General features: G+C 36.3%; 3 protein-coding genes across 5 annotated transcripts in view; 1 reads left to right on the forward strand and 2 right to left on the reverse strand.

The window, feature by feature from the left end:
• Positions 1 to 16,934, reverse strand: part of LOC135101512 (cytosolic carboxypeptidase 1-like) — a 37,691-nt gene extending 20,757 nt beyond the window's left edge. Inside the window, 13 exon segments of the mRNA XM_064005587.1 lie at positions 5,426 to 5,604; positions 5,926 to 6,054; positions 6,784 to 7,034; positions 7,715 to 7,778; positions 7,781 to 7,873; positions 8,222 to 8,330; positions 8,530 to 8,667; positions 9,347 to 9,515; positions 9,793 to 10,044; positions 10,393 to 10,608; positions 10,982 to 11,125; positions 15,603 to 15,734; positions 16,803 to 16,934. Of these exon segments, the coding sequence (XP_063861657.1) occupies positions 5,426 to 5,604; positions 5,926 to 6,054; positions 6,784 to 7,034; positions 7,715 to 7,778; positions 7,781 to 7,873; positions 8,222 to 8,330; positions 8,530 to 8,667; positions 9,347 to 9,515; positions 9,793 to 10,044; positions 10,393 to 10,608; positions 10,982 to 11,125; positions 15,603 to 15,723 (1,865 nt within the window). The 5' untranslated portion in view covers positions 15,724 to 15,734; positions 16,803 to 16,934.
• On the forward strand, positions 102 to 5,483 carry LOC135101514 (CD209 antigen-like). 3 transcript variants are annotated; one of them, XM_064005589.1, is made up of 5 exons: positions 102 to 549; positions 1,899 to 2,084; positions 2,379 to 2,502; positions 2,980 to 3,120; positions 4,572 to 5,483. In XM_064005589.1, the coding sequence occupies exons 1-5, from the start codon at positions 486 to 488 to the stop codon at positions 5,140 to 5,142; spliced, it is 1,086 nt and encodes a 361-aa protein (XP_063861659.1). In that variant the 5' UTR covers positions 102 to 485; the 3' UTR covers positions 5,143 to 5,483. The 3 variants fall into 3 exon arrangements, with proteins under 3 accessions (XP_063861659.1, XP_063861660.1, XP_063861661.1); XM_064005590.1 differs by having other exon boundaries at positions 332 to 549; positions 4,575 to 5,404; XM_064005591.1 differs by having other exon boundaries at positions 333 to 549; positions 2,980 to 3,129; positions 4,572 to 5,404.
• LOC135101057 (uncharacterized) overlaps positions 16,819 to 17,516 on the reverse strand; it is a 37,105-nt gene continuing 36,407 nt past the window's right edge. The window contains exon 5 of the mRNA XM_064004630.1: positions 16,819 to 16,934. Within this exon, the coding sequence (XP_063860700.1) occupies positions 16,819 to 16,934 (116 nt within the window). The remainder of the gene's footprint in view (positions 16,935 to 17,516) is intronic.

Below are 17,516 nucleotides of genomic sequence, written 5' to 3' on the forward strand. Positions count from 1 at the left end.
ATGTGATTTGCAGAAATTTAACACGAGAGAGAGAGAGAGAGAGAGAGAGAGAGAGAGAGAGAGAGAGAGAGAGAGAGAGAGAGAGAGTCCCTCGGGTGTGGAATCGGTATGGATGTGTGTTTCCTTCATGCACGGGTAGAAGTATTCGTAGACAAATTCCCATTGTTCAGATACAGCGACATATATTTATCGACAAAAGATTTTAATATTTACTCAACTTCCTTCATACTGTGGGAAGTTGGGATGGTGGGAGTTTCATGTGGAGGAGGAGGAGGAAGGGAAGGCAGGTAGGTTGGGTGAGGACGGTCAAGGACATAATCAGAGGGGCAGTCAGTCTGTCGGCAGCGGCAGTGCAAGGAACACTCTTACAAGCATCGCTGCTAACCTTCTCTCCCTCCCTGGGCATACTGTAGTGCAGCCTTTCCACATCACAGGGAATTTTAATACAAAGTGCGTCGCGTCTATCCCTTCATTCGCGAGCCAAGATGCGGAGGCTAGTTCCAGGAGCGGTGCTGGTGTCGGTCTTGGTGCTTGTTTCATTCTCCGCAGGTAAGTGTCGCGCATCTTCGCACGAGTGAATTGCAGTTTTTTTATGTATTTACTTTGTGCGTCATTACAGAGAGGCAATGCGAGACGCCACACGCAGATAGGTAATAAATGACGTAACACTCGAGGCAGTGAGATAAGAAGTCAATATTATGAATATGTACAAAGGACGCTAATGACCAACATTTATTTTCGAATATTTGCGTTTTCAAATCTTGGCAAGATTTTACTTTGAAAAAATTATGGAATACGGTTAAGAGAGCAACAGAATACAAACGGCCTTTGATTTGATAGTAAGGTAAGATAGCGAATAAACAGCGACATGCAGATCACACCCATACGGATGAGTGGTTTAACATATTTATCTGGGAGAGTAACAGCACGATTTTTCTCCTTGCTGTAAGCTTGCCATATTTGAAACTTACAAATATATAAAACACAACCACGTCCTATACACGTGTAAGGCAAGTGGTGACGCGTGTACAGTGTGGCAGCGCATGTTAAGTATTTATGCTTTTCCATTCAAGGAAGAACGATGTGTTGAACATTAATCTATCAGCTCTAAGACTGTCCTGACTCAGTGACTAAGGAACAGTCACCACGTTCCTTTAAATTGTTTCTATGTATTTATCACGACAAACACATTTAATTCCTAAGCTTATGAAAAAAAAAAGTGGGAATTCCAAAGACAAGCATTTATATCTTTTCTTTCAAGGTTTGTGGCTACATGAGTATTGATTTAAAATAATAAATTTTCTTTCGTGGAAGTACATAAGGACGTGAATAGGGTGGAGCTATCTTGAGGAACAAGGATACATACCATCCCTCCCTGGTTGAAGTCCCACAAGTCTACAGCCGCCACTCATCACCACACACACACACACACACACACACACACACACACACACACACACACACACACATCATTAACTTGTCTCCTCCACTCCGCCTGCCAATAGTATGATGTATTTATTATTTTTTTCTTTTTTTCATTGATGTGATAAGGACACACATTTACATCTTTGACTCAGCATACTAATCTTTGGAGCAACTGAGGTAAAATATCCCATATAAAATGTTAATTCTTAATGCAATATGTATATTTATTTTGAACTGTTTCATATACTATAGTTATTGAAGATTTTGTTCTTACATTTGAGCATAACTGGTTTCTCTACATTGGTACTATTTTCAAACTAATGACTCTCTCTCTCTCTCTCTCTCTCTCTCTCTCTCTCTCTCTCTCTCTCTCTCTCTCTCTCTCTCTCTCTCCCTCATTTAAGTACAAGTCAACAAAACTGAACCATGTATCTATATTTCCAAGGAATTCTGCATGTGTGTACTATTTTCAGGCCAGCGAAGTGTAGAGACTGTTGACCTGGCAGGCTCTCGCTATTTCATCTCCCAGACCTCACCTTATGTGCCCAGCCTCAACTGGTTCCTCGCCTACCAGTACTGTCGCACCATTGGCATGGAGCTTCTCAGCATTGGCACTGCCGAGGAGGCTGAGCTCATAAACTCCTATCTTGCTGCCAACCGTGAGTCAGAGAGAGAGAGAGAGAGAGAGAGAGAGAGAGAGAGAGAGAGAGAGAGAGAGAGAGAGAGAGAGAGAGAGAGAGAGAGAGAGAGAGAGAGAGAGAGAGAGAGAGAGAGAGAGAGAGAGAGAGAGAGAGAGAGAGAGAGAGAGAGAGAGAGAGAGAGAGAGAGAGAGAGAGAGAGAGAGACTAGTGTAAAATAACCACCATTTATGTATACATACATATTATGTGCATTTACTTCTTGTCAGAATGATATAATTTGTGCCTCAAGGGAATGGATGATAACTCTTTCAGGTCTGAGCAATCAGGACTACTGGACGAGTGGTAACCAGTTGGGCTCCCACCACTGGATGTGGATGGCCACTGGGCAGCGCTTCAACACCTCTTTCAACTACTGGGCGCATGAGGAGTCTTTCACGTATGTAGTGCTTCTACTTCACACACACACACACACACACACTGCTTTGATTATGGAAGATGGGTTTTATTGTCTATCATTCTTATCAATATTTGACAATAAATCCTCAAAATCCCTATTTGCCATCTGCACATCTTGTTCATCACTGTTATCATCACTGTCTTCAACATCTGATCAAGTAATCTCCTGTATGGTGATGAAATTTAAATTTCCTTGATAATATAATGCACTACTACTTCTTTCTATTTTTAATATTCCTTGAGGACTGTGCAACTTGCATTCACCCAACTATCATGATTAATACATATGCAAAGTGCTTGTGAAATATGTCAGGCCACCAATATAGTACCATTATCATACAAAACAAACAAACAGGATTTATGTATATCACTAATTATTTTAGACTTTTTGCTGATTAAATTTCACTTCCGATACTAGTTATGAAAATTCTTAAGTTAACTTTGGTCCTTCCCACAGCAAGTCGACAGCTGCGTGTATGAGTGTAAATAATGGGGCATGGGTGCCAGAAGACTGCATGCACGAGAAATACTTTATCTGCGAGTTGACGCGGTGCTTCTTTGTCAATTTTGTGAGCGCCAACCGGGGCTCATCTCAGGGGTAAGACAGGTAAAGTTTATAGGCTCAGTGCTTTTGTACATCAACTAAGCTCAGCTGCTTCATAGTTATTAGCAACATTAGATGGCCTTTAAAGGTAAAATTACATCTCCTTCCTTTCACTAATATATATTTAAGTATCTAAGTATGCATGGATATAAAAGTTTTTCAGCATTAATGATGAGCATTAATAATGCTAGTTCTTCTTATGTATGAGGATAGGGAAGGAGGACAAGAAGGGATACAATCTGACTACACACTCTTCTGACAGACTGGAAGAATACTGTCACTGTTCCCTGTGTCCCCTTATAGCTGACTGTAAGGGACAGAGTGAGGAGCTGGGGATTCTCTTCTGTATTTCTATTCCTTTGCACAAGTTGTGATATCTTGTCTAAGTTACTGTAATCTAAGGGGAATATAAACTAGGTAAGTAGATAGGTTAATGCTATGAACTATATGTATTTGTCTTTAAACAAACAATACACTTAAAAGCTGCACTTTTATCATAAAAATATTAAGATTTGATGACTACACAGCCATGAAAAGAAAGCTTCCATTTCTGTCTTTTTTACTTTATGCAAGCACTCCATGTCTCATCTCTATCATAAGACTATGGATTTATGTATATACCAGCCAGTGATCTCTTTTTAAAGAAGGTTAGCCAAGACAAGATATCATAACTTTGTAACTGTAAATCCCTTCCCCCCGTTTCTTTTTTGGTGGCTTTTATGATGTGCTGGGAATATGATGAAAGTATTCCTTTAATCCAGCCAGTGTGTGCAGTCAGGCTGTGTCTGCTGTTCCATGGCTGAACACATTGTACCTTCTTCAATGAATCTACCTTAATCCTGAGCTTTTACAACAAATCAGATTTTTTAACTTCTATGAGACTTCTTATGGTGATTTTCCTTTTCATCTATTCCTGCAATATCTGTGGTCTAAAAGCAATACAATGGTGGATCATCATATATTTCCCTAGTCCTTTTTAATTAACATATGAAAGCAAGATACTGTACTGTACCTATCTACAACTTTCTAAACGAGCACAATGAATAAATATCAGACTTCATGTTTTCCTATATATTTCACATTTTTAATTTTTCATTCTCAATTTTCTGTGAGTATGCATTCACTACTTGTGTTCATACATTCTCTGTCAATCCATCTGTCTCTTTCTCTTATCAAATTAAAGACAATGATCCAGCCATAGAAACATATTGTTACACTGTGGTGTGAAATGTTTGCTTCTTCATTCAATTTCTTTAGCATGAGATAACTCATTTTAAGTAATTCCTTTTATCCTTGTTTTAATACACTGAAAATGTACTTTTCTATGTGAGGACCTATTATCTCTCTCTCTCTCTCTCTCTCTCTCTCTCTCTCTCTCTCTCTCTCTCTCTCTCTCTCTCTCTCTCTCTCTCTCTCAAATAATGATAAAATATAATTTCCCACAGCAGTTTGCCTGTTACACCCAGGATAACTACTCATCAAGGAATCAAACCATCTCATCACTCCGGCTCCCAACAACAACAGAGACAGGCTACACAGAAAACTGAACAGCCGAAGACAACTAGCTCACCAACACAACCAGGAGCTCATCAGCCAACAACTCTATCCCAACAACAGGTTATAACAACAAGCAGCACCACAACAATGATACCCACGACATATGAGGATGACACTGAACCCACCACGGAAATGCCACTCAAAACAATGCCTACAACCCTCCCAGAAGATCAGCTAGAAGAGGTGACCACCATTCCACAGTCAAGACCTGATAAAGTTATGTCTAACATACAGCTGAACTCAGAACCTGCAGCCCACAACAATGAGATACTTGAGTCTGAGCCCATTTCTCCATTACAACTCCTCATTCCTCCTACAAGAGAGTTTTCTCCTTCATCTCCTTCCTCATCCTCTTCCATCCCATTGCGTGCTGAGGCATCCACAAACTTTACAGTCCGAAGACCCCTCAGCAGAAAGGAAACATTTAGCTGGGCCCTTCTGGATGAACGATCAAAATAATTCAATCTCACTTCTGAGAACATTTTGATGCCTTTGGTGCCATGTGTTGATGGCTGTCTTCAGTTTTTTGTATGTTTGTGATGCTTCATTTCATGACAGAATTTTGCACTGTTCATGGTAACATACTGTCAATAATGTGAAGCACATGAGGATCAAATAGTCACAATGGTTTCACTACTTCATCAATACTCTATATTATGTGAGTGGCAAAAATGCTGGTGACATTCATAAAGTAAAATTAAGAATAAAAAAGTTCCATATATTAGGATAGTATTGTACTTACTTTCCATGTATGACTCCTTCTGGATTTAGCATGGGAACTATCTTAAAGATGAACTTGTCAAGAAGCTGGTTTGTGATGGAAGACTCCCGCAGCAGCTGGTCCAGTACACCTTCCATCACCCATGAGGAGTTGCTCTCTCCTGGATGAACTCGGCCAGTGAAGAAGATCACCTCTTTATCCTGCAGATGGAGAAAAACACCTGGGTAAACATAATGATCCACATAAGTATTTTATGTATTTTCTTTATCTGCTATTAGTGCCAAAAAAATACAAAATTTTCCAGATAAGAATGTAAAAGAAAATTGACAAAGAAAAAACTGCATTCAAAATAAAGTTACATTCTAAGACTTTTAAGATAGATTTGCAAATATAAATGCAAGCTTTATTAAGTTTATTATAATTTCTAAAATGCTACAGCAACAATGGAAGCGTACACAGCTGATGCAGCTACTACTTGGGCTCATTTGAACACTTAGGATGCACATGGACTAAAATCTTACCTTAATGTTATTTTTGGAAGTAATAGTTAGGACGGGGACAGGATTTCCATTCAGAGTGTGGCACAAAACCTGACTGCTGTAAAACACGTGACTGGAGAGCTCTCTTGCACCTTGCCGATTCAGGTAAGCCTGAAAAAAAAAAAAAAAAAAAAAGGTTAAGTAAAGGTAATTTCTAAAGAAAGGCATAAATATGAATGTAAAGTCATACCAGCATCACCCAACATACTGAATGTGATGAAAAAACAGGTATATTTTCCCATTGAAATTATTTTTCATATACTCTGGTTACAGATGCAAAAACAAAATTCATACAGAAGGAATGATGTAATTAAGAAATGAATAGAGAAAGCAAGAACAAAAAGTTGAAAAGAAAGAAAAAATTATAAGCTCTGTAAAGGATGATGCAGGAAAACCTTGAAAACCTTAAAACAAACTGCCATAGTCAAAGTAATGGGATTCAGAGAGAGAGAGAGAGAGAGAGAGAGAGAGAGAGAGAGAGAGAGAGAGAGAGAGAGAGAGAGAGAGAGAGAGAGAGAGAGAGAGAGAGAGAGAGAGAGAGAGAGAGAGAGAGAGAGAGAGAGAGAGAGAGAGAGAGATCTGCAGGAAAGAGATCATGGCCAAAGTCTATCATCATCCACAAATGAAGATCCCAGGGTACATATGGTATGCAAGGCTGTCAGTAGGATAACAGATATCACTGCCAGCCTATATACTGCAGAGAATAATGCTACAGATAAAGTGGTGATATATGTAATAATTCCTTTCTAATAATGTTTGAATACTGAAAAGAATGAAAAGTAATTCAACACTTACAGTATGAATATTTAAAATAGTTTTTAATAACATTGCAAAACTGACCTTGAGACGAGTGTAGGTATACGGGTAATGATATGCCATGTAGCAGATATCATAGGCATGAGGGAAGACTACAGTAAAAGTGGCTGTATAGTAACAGGCATTTGCAGCTGATCTCTTGGAGCGAGTGGGGTCATGAGTCTTTGGGACACGGGAAAAATGGTTCTTGTGATAGCAGATGTCATAGCCAGTGCGGACCCACATGCCTCGCCCCTCCATGGCCTCCTGCACACTAAACATCACTGGCTTCATCCCTGTAAAGCAAAAAATACAAATATCTGTAAATATCTGATCCTATATTTCTATAATTTTTCTATATTCCCATATTACAAAAACCATAAGTATATTTGACAAACTCTGCCAAAAGCTGAGCCTGTGTTGTGTTATATACTATTCACTACTTGCAACATCCAGCCATGGCAGTTTCAATGATCAAACATGAGTCTCTTAAATGTGATCTAGTGTTAACTTGTTGGTCATTTGTGACTAGCTTCACTGGTCTGCTATCCAAATTCAGTATCCATGAACAGTTCACCAGTATGATTTCATCTTCCACAGAGACTTATATAACTTGTAAAGTGGTATGCTTTGAAAGATAATTTATAAATACTGTTTGTAAAGGCAGATATCAAGAGAGAGAGAGAGAGAGAGAGAGAGAGAGAGAGAGAGAGAGAGAGAGAGAGAGAGAGAGAGAGAGAGAGAGAGAGAGAGAGAGAGAGAGAGAGAGAGAGAGAGAGAGAGAGAGAGAGAGAGAGAGAGAGAGAGAGAGAGAGAGAGAGAGAGAGAGAGAGAGAGAGAGAGAGAGAGAGAGAGAGAGAGAGAGAGAGAGAGAGAGAGCGATAGAGAAAAAGTGAGAGAGATATGAGAAAAGGGGAAAGTCTGGCGTCAGCTCTCTCCCTATACTGATCCTTTACATGTAATATGAACAACTTACCAAAATTGAATTCACTATTAGGCTTCTCATTGTTAATAATATTGAAGACATAGGGTGTGTGTTGGCTTCCATGTTGCTCACTTCAAAGTAGAACCATTGATAGTGATGGGAGGAGTTGACATCAGCATTCAGGATCAAGTCATACTCAGTCTTGGAGGCCTGGGTTGAAGGAACATCCAGTTTTGCTAAGTATGGCACATTTGGCACCTAACCTGCCTTCTTGGTATTTTTGATCTTTAAATAACAGGTTTACAGCTGATGAATATATTTGCTATTAATACTCACTAATCTCTTTGCAATTTTCCATCTAATTTTTCCTCATTTCTTCACAAATTATCTATCTTAAAAAAAAAAAAAAAAAAAAAAAAAAAAAAAAAAAAAAAAAAGAGGAGTAGCTACTAGTAAACTGAAAGTACATAAAATCTGTCATGCATATAGATATAAACCACACACAGTAAGCAACATGAAGAATAGTATGTTGAAGTAGATACTCGTATGTGAGCTTACTTGAATAACTCGTCGTAAATTTCCACACTCAAATCTGGATTCAAAGTTGAGGTGGTTCACAGCCATATCCTTCTTACCCACACGTCTCTCATCCAAGTTGCTGAGTGGTCTGTAAGGACAAAGAGGAACACTCCCAAATGTATTTTCTTTCAAGTATGTTATGCATTATTATACTATGAAGGTAATAGCATGAGACATTTTTATCATGATTAATGCCACATCATTATCATCAGAGAAATCTGTCTAGAAAGATATAAACAATAAAGATATAAACTAGCAGATTGCTGCTAGCAAGATACAAAACATACTTGGGAAGGGAAGTGGAGGAAGTGATAAGTTGTTGGTTAGAGTCTTCTGTCTCCAGCAGGTAGTCGAGGTCATATACCACACGTTCCAGGTACACCTCAGGATGAAGAACACGCTCCACAGTGGCAATGGCTTTACTCCTGTGGGAAGTTAACTGTGCATTATCAAAATGTTGACAAAACACAGTTTTCAGGAGATACATATATTGGTTCTTGTTTGTGTGTTCTGGGAGTTGTTTATTTTCGGGCAGGAGAAATGCATAAGAATTAGCTTGAATTATAACACTAAAACTGCAGATTTCAGCAAACATAAGAAATACAGTTTTTCTATCAAAGGTGCCATCTAAGATACACTTTTAGACATTAAATAAAATTGTACTTGATTAATACAACTTCATTTACATAATTATCAAAATGAAATCTCTCATATATAAACTATCATACAATATACTGTGCCTTTAAATTTATGTGATGGAACTTTTAACATATTCTAGATCTCTATCTAATTTTCACTCTATGGTAAATGTGACAGGGCTAGGCCACATACTCCTTGGCCAGACTGTAAGAACATTGCCATTATATTCCTTATGTGTCATAAAAAGCAATTAAAAGGACCAAATGAAGGAACTGGAGACCTCCTTTATATTCTTATTTCTACATTGAGATAAGATGTCTTTTTCTTGGCTGCTGCCCCTCAAAAAGAATTTCAGATGGCTGTAATGTACATGAATATCTTTAATGCAGAGCAGATTTCATGCTCTCTCAAAGACTAATAGAAGAATTACCCTATGCTTATCAAAACTTTTCTTGATGCTCTGACCTGCAAACCTTGCGATCCTTTTCATAGAGCTCTTCAAGTTGGGAAGATCCTTGGGCTCCTACCATGTCAGGATAAGCCACCTTCACAAAGTTGATAAGGGTTCTGGTGGTATCTGAGGCTAGTAAGTACTGCTCAGCATTGGCTGCACTTACACACTCCCTCACACTTCCTGTATGAAGGAATGAAAAACACTGTTATTTGAGGGGATAGCTGGTACAATGTTTCAGAGGCCTGCAGCTACATATATTGAACAACAGACTTAATTAAGCACTATCATTAATCACTTACATAATGATACTCTATGTTTGAATTGGAGAAGTCAAACATTTTAATACTGGTAACATTAATAGACATAAAAAAAAAAAAAATAAAAAAAAAAAAATAAAAAAAACTAATAAGAAAAATAGCTATATGTTGACATAGATAATAAAGTTTTCATATCTTACCTTCATTGGATGATAAAATGGAATCTTTAAATTTTGTGTTGGACTGAACCTGAAAGTCATTAAGTTCAGGAAACAATGAAGTAAATTTCAGTAACTCTTCCTCTCTTATCTGCTTTGGGGCATACTCATTAGTGATGCTGAATCCTTTAAAGTCTTTTTGCAATTCAACATCTTCATCTTCAGCTTCAACATCATATTCACCCTCATCTTCTGAGGAGTCTACATCCAGTCCTGATGGATCACCTTGAACATCTGTAAATAAAAATTTACATAAAAAAAACGTTCACTTTCTATTCAGCTTTTAATTTTCTTACACAAAAGTATTAACTTCCCTGTAGGATGTCTCTATCCCTTCTTTAAGCCTTGATCTCACATTTGAAGTTTCCACAAAATCTTACAGGCAACTCATTGTCTTATAGAAATATGTTTTATATCTATCATGATCAAGAAATTCACAGTACTTGTATTCATACAATATGAATTACGATAAGGCACTTTTGAGCTCATCTATATGCCTAACTTATCCACTTTACAACACAGGTATCTTAATCATCTGTGCATAACAAATGACGGAAGTGTCTGTGCATAATTATGAATTACCTGAAGGTGTTTGTGATGCATCCCTGTTTGGCACCTGGAAAGTAACGGCACCTCGGGTGGAGGCCACTGGTAACTCTCCTTTGCTTATACACTTGAGAAACACATTGGTTGCACTGGCAAGGTTGTTGTCAAATCTTTTGTCAGCAGGGCACATCTGAATGAAGCGCTGCACTATCTCAACGCCATTCAGGGACAACACGGCCTTGCGCCCATGCTCTGGAGAAGGCAGATAGTAAGTAGGGCTTGTTTGATTAATTAGTTATAGTTAACCTTATTCAACCTAGAATGCAAAAAAAAGAAGGAAGAAAGAAAAAAACAAAAAAATCTCAGTAAAGCTTGAAAGATTTAAAAGGTCAAGTAATCCATAAAGCTGGATGACCTTTATCTTTTTCCTTGAGGGTATATTATTGTGATAAAAACAATGCAACTTGAGTTTTAAAAAAGCTAAATACACTAGTTCACTGGTGTCTTCACAAGAAATGTTTTTGGATATCGTATCTATAATGACTTGGTTATAGCATCAGCAGATTTACTCATGGTCTCTAAAACTTGGAGCAATGTCTCCAGACACCAAAGTGATGCAGCTCACTTGAATCACACACGTGGGAGAGGGTGCTGAGGATGCCCCGGATCAACTTCACTTGGTGACGCCGCTCCACCTTCTCCCAGGAGTCCAGGATGGCTAAGACACGCTGCAGGCCAGATTCTCGCACCAGGCGTATCACATTGCTCTCTGTGAGGATGAGTAAGATGGTGAGGTACAGTAGGCAGTCTTTGAGGGCTGTGAGAAGGGCTGTAAAAGCTGGATCATCAGTTGTTGCTAATCTTTATTGAAATAGTTTTAACACAATGAGAAATTTTATTGGGACACAAAATGTTTGAATGTTTAAGTATGTGTCTTACCTGTATTCTTGACAAGAACAAATTTGAAGAATATCAGAATAAGCAAAATTCTAATGCACTGATATTTTTTGCACAAAAATTTTAAAATCTGTTCTAAGGGGTAATTATATTAATCTTTCAATCCTATCAGTATCTATCATATTTGTATTTAAAACTTCTAACTTTCTCTTTTAACAAGTAAAAATATGCACTGATAGAAAAAAAAATCCATGAATAAAAATGACACCAAGATAAAAGTTATATATAATGTAAGATATACAGTAATAAAGGTCCTATATGTAAATACATATCATGCTAAGAAAAAAAAGTGTATCATCACATCTGATGAATGGCTTATGAATGGATGTACTTATAAAACATACATACTTACACACATTTAGTAAGTAAAGGGCAAGTTCATGCACTCTAAAATCTAGTTTTTCAAAATATATCACTCAAACTCATTTTACTATATCAATGAAAAATGACAGCATGTGAATTATTATAAGTTATGAAAGGGTAGTTATATCTACTAACAGCAATTATCATTAGGACATAAGTTTCATCCAGTCCTTCACTTCACTTGGCTCACTCTTATTTAAAAGCTACAGTTTTACTGAACTACAGAAATCCTTACAATATCCAAAAACATGCCTAACTTTATGGCATGCTGTTTGCTTACATCATTATAATCATTACTATGATTATATTGCTTCCCACAATGTGCAGGATGGTACAGTATATGGTGAAAAGAGAGAGAGAGAGAGAGAGAGAGAGAGATGAGAGAGGAAGAGAGAGAGAGAGAGAGAGAGAGAGAGAGAGAGAGAGAGAGAGAGAGAGAGAGAGAGGAGAGAGAGAGAGAGAAGAGAGAGAGAGGAGAGAGATGAGAGGGAGAGAGAGAGAGAGAGAGAGAGAACTCAAATAAGTGAATAATTATGAGAGCAGATGAAACAAAATCTAGAATGGTTTATGGACTAAAGTATGGCAGCTAAGAATGGACATTATAAACAAAAAAAAATTGTACTTGAAATAAAGAACAGTATTCTTACAGTCTTTCTAAATATCGTAATAAATAATCTTCCACGTAGATTCCTTGAATGCATTCTTGATTGTTAAAAAAAACAGAGAGAATGCTTATGGTACTTTGAAAGACAAGGATATACAATTATGCACATTCTTTCTCTACCCTCAAAACACACACACACACACACACACACACACACACGCACACACACACACACACACAAAACACACACACACACACACACACACACACACACACACACACACACACACACACACACACACACACACACACACACACACACAAACACACACTAAATATAAATATGTTTATTCAGTTGAAAGATGTCAACTCCATGCACAGTACAATTCTTTTTCATGCCATTCACAGATATTTGTCAGTTACATAATTTTCTTGCACATCGCACACAAAGGGAGTCTTGTGCTGTACCTGGAACCCTACAGTGCAGGAACAACAGGGGAAGTGTTTCTTGAAGTATTCTGGGTAAAAACATACATGACAAATCACAAAAATGGTGCAATGAGTAGGATGAATCATGAGATCCTTCATCACTTACCAGGTTGTGAGAGATGATCATGTTCAATTGTTACATTAAGAGTTCCCTCCATTATAATGTCCTTTTGTTGTTGTTTCAATAAATATTGATTACTTGGGAAGGTTAATTTTGAGATTAACTTAGTATTGTGCTAAATTAGAGTGAAAACTAGATAAATAACTTAATTTCATTTACACTTTTCTGCTTTCTCCCTGGACCTGCACAAGATGAATACCAGTCAGGCAGTAACTTAGTGTAGGATCCAGATTAAAACAGTCTTGTCAAAACCACTTTGAATTCTCCAGAAAAATTAAGGGGATTATGTTGGTTTTGTACATACACTCTACATGGCCACCCTAAGGCAGGGCTGGCTGGACTCTGAGCTGCATGCACTAGGCCTTCACACGATGCATAATACACCACCAAGATGCCTTACCAAAGAAAACAGTTTAGGACGGCCTGGAGCTTACTGTGGCCATTAGCCCGGACAATGGCTGCCAGGCGAGGACTCACATAATCTACAGAGAAAAGTGCTTGCTAATGAAAAAAAAAAGAGGGAAACATGAATAGTCTCCTTTGCTGGAAAGAAAATAAATCGGTGCATAATTCCAAGAAGCAAAACAGATCCAGATGCTTTAGGGAAAGGAGGGAAAGTTGGGAGGTCTACAATTATGGATGTCAAAAGAGAGGCAATGTCATTTGCAATATGACTTTGGTGGGGTGGGTGAACCAAGCAGGGAGGGAAAGCAGAAAATTCCACAGGTCTGAAAATTCAACAAACACCTGTTCATGCCGCATAATACACATAGCATATGTTTTATTAATGATATTTACAGTAACAACAATAAAAATAAAATGTTAATTCTGTAGAAACTAACATACTTTCTTTTGCATATGCCAAATGGCATAAAAAGGAGACAGGAAATATACCAAATAATAAAAGTAATTACATGAAAGAATAATGATACCCTCATTCATACATTCACTTTTCACTTGCATATACATATGTAATTGCATTTCTACACTCCCTAAAAATTCTATCTATTTATTATTTATAAAATTTTCAAAAATTCTTTGTTCTACACTAATCTCTATAAAAAAAAAATAAATAAATAAAATTATATATATATATATATATATATATATATATATATATATATATATATATATATATATATATATATATATATATATATATATATATATATATATCCAAGTCTGCATGCCTTCCACAAGCAACTGCTCTCATATATTAAATCTTCAATTTTGTATTTATATGATACCCACACCAAACCATACTTTTTCAAATATCTGGCACAACAATCCCCATAAATATTCCTTTTTCTTTTATCTCCACAAACACAGCACTCTCTTCAAACATCTCATTATGTCCCTAAAATCTTCACTGACTCTTTAATTTACTTATTCACTTCTATATCCACAGACAATTATGCAACAATGTTCACACCCAAATAATGAATTCCAGTAACCTACTAATGAGAACTAAGCACCTTGTAAATCACCATTCCTGCTGTACCTCACCATTACCCACTGCAGCATTCACCTCCAATTTTTTTCTGTCACTCTTTCCCTGTAGTTCTGTGGCTAGCTCTCATTTTCTGTGTACAATATCATAATCAATAATTTAAAGCTTGGACTGTGTCCCTGGATTTAAACTTCCTTAAGTCTTACTTTTCATCCATAAAGATATTACGCATCTTAAAAAATCAACTTTTCCTGGAAATTATTCCTCCTCTTCTCTGACCCCTTTCATGTATTCCCTTCTTTCAGCAAATGTTTATAAATCCCATGAAAGTCAATGCCTGCCACATACAATTTCTTGTCTTTCCTAGAAACTTTTCTCATTATCCATAAGCTCAAACATTTGACTGACCAAAAACTTACTCCTAAAACAATTCACTTAATCTTCAGTTCAGCAAGCAGTCCTATAGATAACTTTAGTTAATACTCTTCAAAACAGTTTACTCTGGATGACCATAGTAAATTCCATAATTTGCAATTTGGAGTTATTTTTATCTCCTTTTTATCCTCAAACTGAATCACATCAAAACATTAATCTTAACACTTCTTTTGCACTTCAGATGGATACGTGTTCTCTGAAAGTGGATAACAAATTGAGGACTGGTGTAACTTGGGTCTGCAGAACCAAAGCTTCAAGTCCACCTCGGGAATAATATTGAAGGGGGGGAACTCTGCTGGTGGGATGAGTCCTGCTGCCACCAGAAGGATAACAAATCCACAAATAATTTGTTAAAACAGAGATAAAAAAGGGTAGCTTCTACATACATATGAACCGAAGGAATGAAATATACTTGTAGGATTGAGATTACACACACTTATCTGTATGAATCAAGTGGAGAAATGTGGTTGATTATGAATGCAGCTCTAGATGCTGAATACAGTTTTAGTTTTATGACTCAAAGAAAACCTAAACAAACACAATCTGATATGCTATTTTTTTGTGGGAAATATCATGTTCATTCTCAATCTTCACATATTTCACCTTCTGATTACTTAATGTCACAGTACCTTCCCTAGACATTCAATAGAAGGACCAATAGGTTTCTAGCCATCCATTACTGCTCATGTTCATAACCTCTAATTCTGTCCATCCACTTGGATATCTTCTTGAGCAGACCTCACCAATCCTGGATAGAAAGAGAAGGCAAAAAAGAGGGAGGCAGATGACTGACATGACATGAAACACTAAATGTGGCAATAGCTTACTAGCTTTTGTGAGAAGTGCCAAGACCTCCATGATGAACTTGATCTTGGCCCAGTGAGTCTTGGGCACTGAACTGAGGATGGTCGCCAAGGTGGCCACACAGCCTTCCTTGCCCAGCATCATCTGGTTGGTAGCTGAAACACAGAGGGAAATGATGAGTTGGCACAATACTTGGTGCTACTGTGGCAAATTAATTTTGAAATGTCAGATACTTCTGAGATAATGATAATAAATAAGACACAACTTGTTGTCTTAAGTGGAACTTCTGACATCAGTGTCAATTATAACATTGCCAAAATCTAAATAAAAGCTTCCCTTATGCTAAACTTTGCCCTGGCTATCTAAAAGTTTACATTTTCTTATATTTAGCTTTTAAATCAATCAGCAGTACTATATAATATATAAATATATATATATATAAATATATATATATATATATATATATATATATATATATATATATATATATATATATATATATATATATATATATATATATATATTATAGTACTACTGATTAAAAAGTTAAAGGTAAGAAAATGTAAACTTTTAGATGGCCAGGGCAAAGTTTATATATATATATATATATATATATATATATATATATATATATATATATATATATATATATATATATATATATATATATATATATATATATATATATATATATATATATATATATATATATATATATATATATATATATATATATATATATATTGCATGTTAATCTCTGATACATATACTATGTTATTCAAGAAGGTTATGATTGAAGGTGATGTTTTTATCTTCCAGTTAGTCACGATATATAATATTTCTGGAGTATTTAATTTAACTCAGAATTCATAGATTCAATTCATAAAGCCAAAGGGTATACAAGAGCAATTAATAACTCATAGTTTGCTTGCAAACAATAATGGGATTTTTTGTAAGTGACAATAAGGATACTGAACATGTTAAGTTATGATGGATTTTACATGAAAAAACATAAATGAACTTGACACAATATGATATTTTGATATTTTAATAGATTAACTGTTAATAAATGAATATTTATTACAATAAGAGAAAATTCCCAAGGAAAATGAACACTTGAATTAGAATTCACAAGGACTAACAAATTTAAGTATAATGAGTTATCAATTATGATGAAAAATCACAATGAGCTCAGAGTATTGTGCAGTAACTGGGCAGCTTACAGTTCTTAGCGAGGTATTAGGCAACCATGAGGAGGGGCAGTAGAGGTACGCTGTTCTTGCTATGTGCCTGCAGCAGCTGGTGGGTCAGCTTCACACCCCCCACCAGACGAGCCCTCACTGCCAGCATGGGCTCTGGTACACAAGGAGGCACATGTTAATGATGGCAAAGATAAAAGATAAACATTCTTGCCTTTGTGAAGTTACTAAGCTTCATGTTTTGTTCAGTTAGTGATTCTTTATTTTCTTCCTTATAATACTGACCTCAAGTCACTTTCTTATTAATTAATATTTAAATGTTACTTAATATATCTTACTGCAAATTGCTGACTCTGTGTTGGGTTTGATATATTCTAAGAATCAGTGACAAATTCCTCAAACAATGCTTTTGGCAATCATACTAAAGAAAAAGTAACACATATGGCAATTCAGCATATGCACCTTCACAAGTTTATGTATAGTACAAAATAAATAGCAGATATGATAAATGAAAAATAAAAACTTCATTTTGATTACCCATTTATTTACAACTTTCCCTGATGAATCTTTGATCACTATGATGATCTTCAGTACTACTAAAGATCATCATAATCATCATAATTTTCAGTCCTGAAGATCATCACAGTGTTGATACTAAATATTGGATTAACAATAATATATCATTTTGAGAGAGAGAGAGAGAGAGAGAGAGAGAGAGAGAGAGAGAGAGAGAGAGAG

This window comes from Scylla paramamosain, chromosome 6 (assembly GCF_035594125.1).
Source record: "Scylla paramamosain isolate STU-SP2022 chromosome 6, ASM3559412v1, whole genome shotgun sequence".
Classification (NCBI taxonomy): domain Eukaryota; kingdom Metazoa; phylum Arthropoda; class Malacostraca; order Decapoda; family Portunidae; genus Scylla; species Scylla paramamosain.

What these genes read in the sequence shown, in the direction of transcription:
- LOC135101514 (XM_064005589.1), top strand. Translation starts at nt 486, where the DNA reads ATGCGGAGGCTAGTTCCAGGAGCGGTGCTGGTGTCGGTCTTGGTGCTT. An exon ending in GCTTGTTTCATTCTCCGCAG is followed by an intron (nt 550 to 1,898) that starts GTAAGTGTCGCG and finishes TACTATTTTCAG; the next exon opens with GCCAGCGAAGTGTAGAGACT. An exon ending in AACCGGGGCTCATCTCAGGG is followed by an intron (nt 3,121 to 4,571) that starts GTAAGACAGGTA and finishes AATTTCCCACAG; the next exon opens with CAGTTTGCCTGTTACACCCA.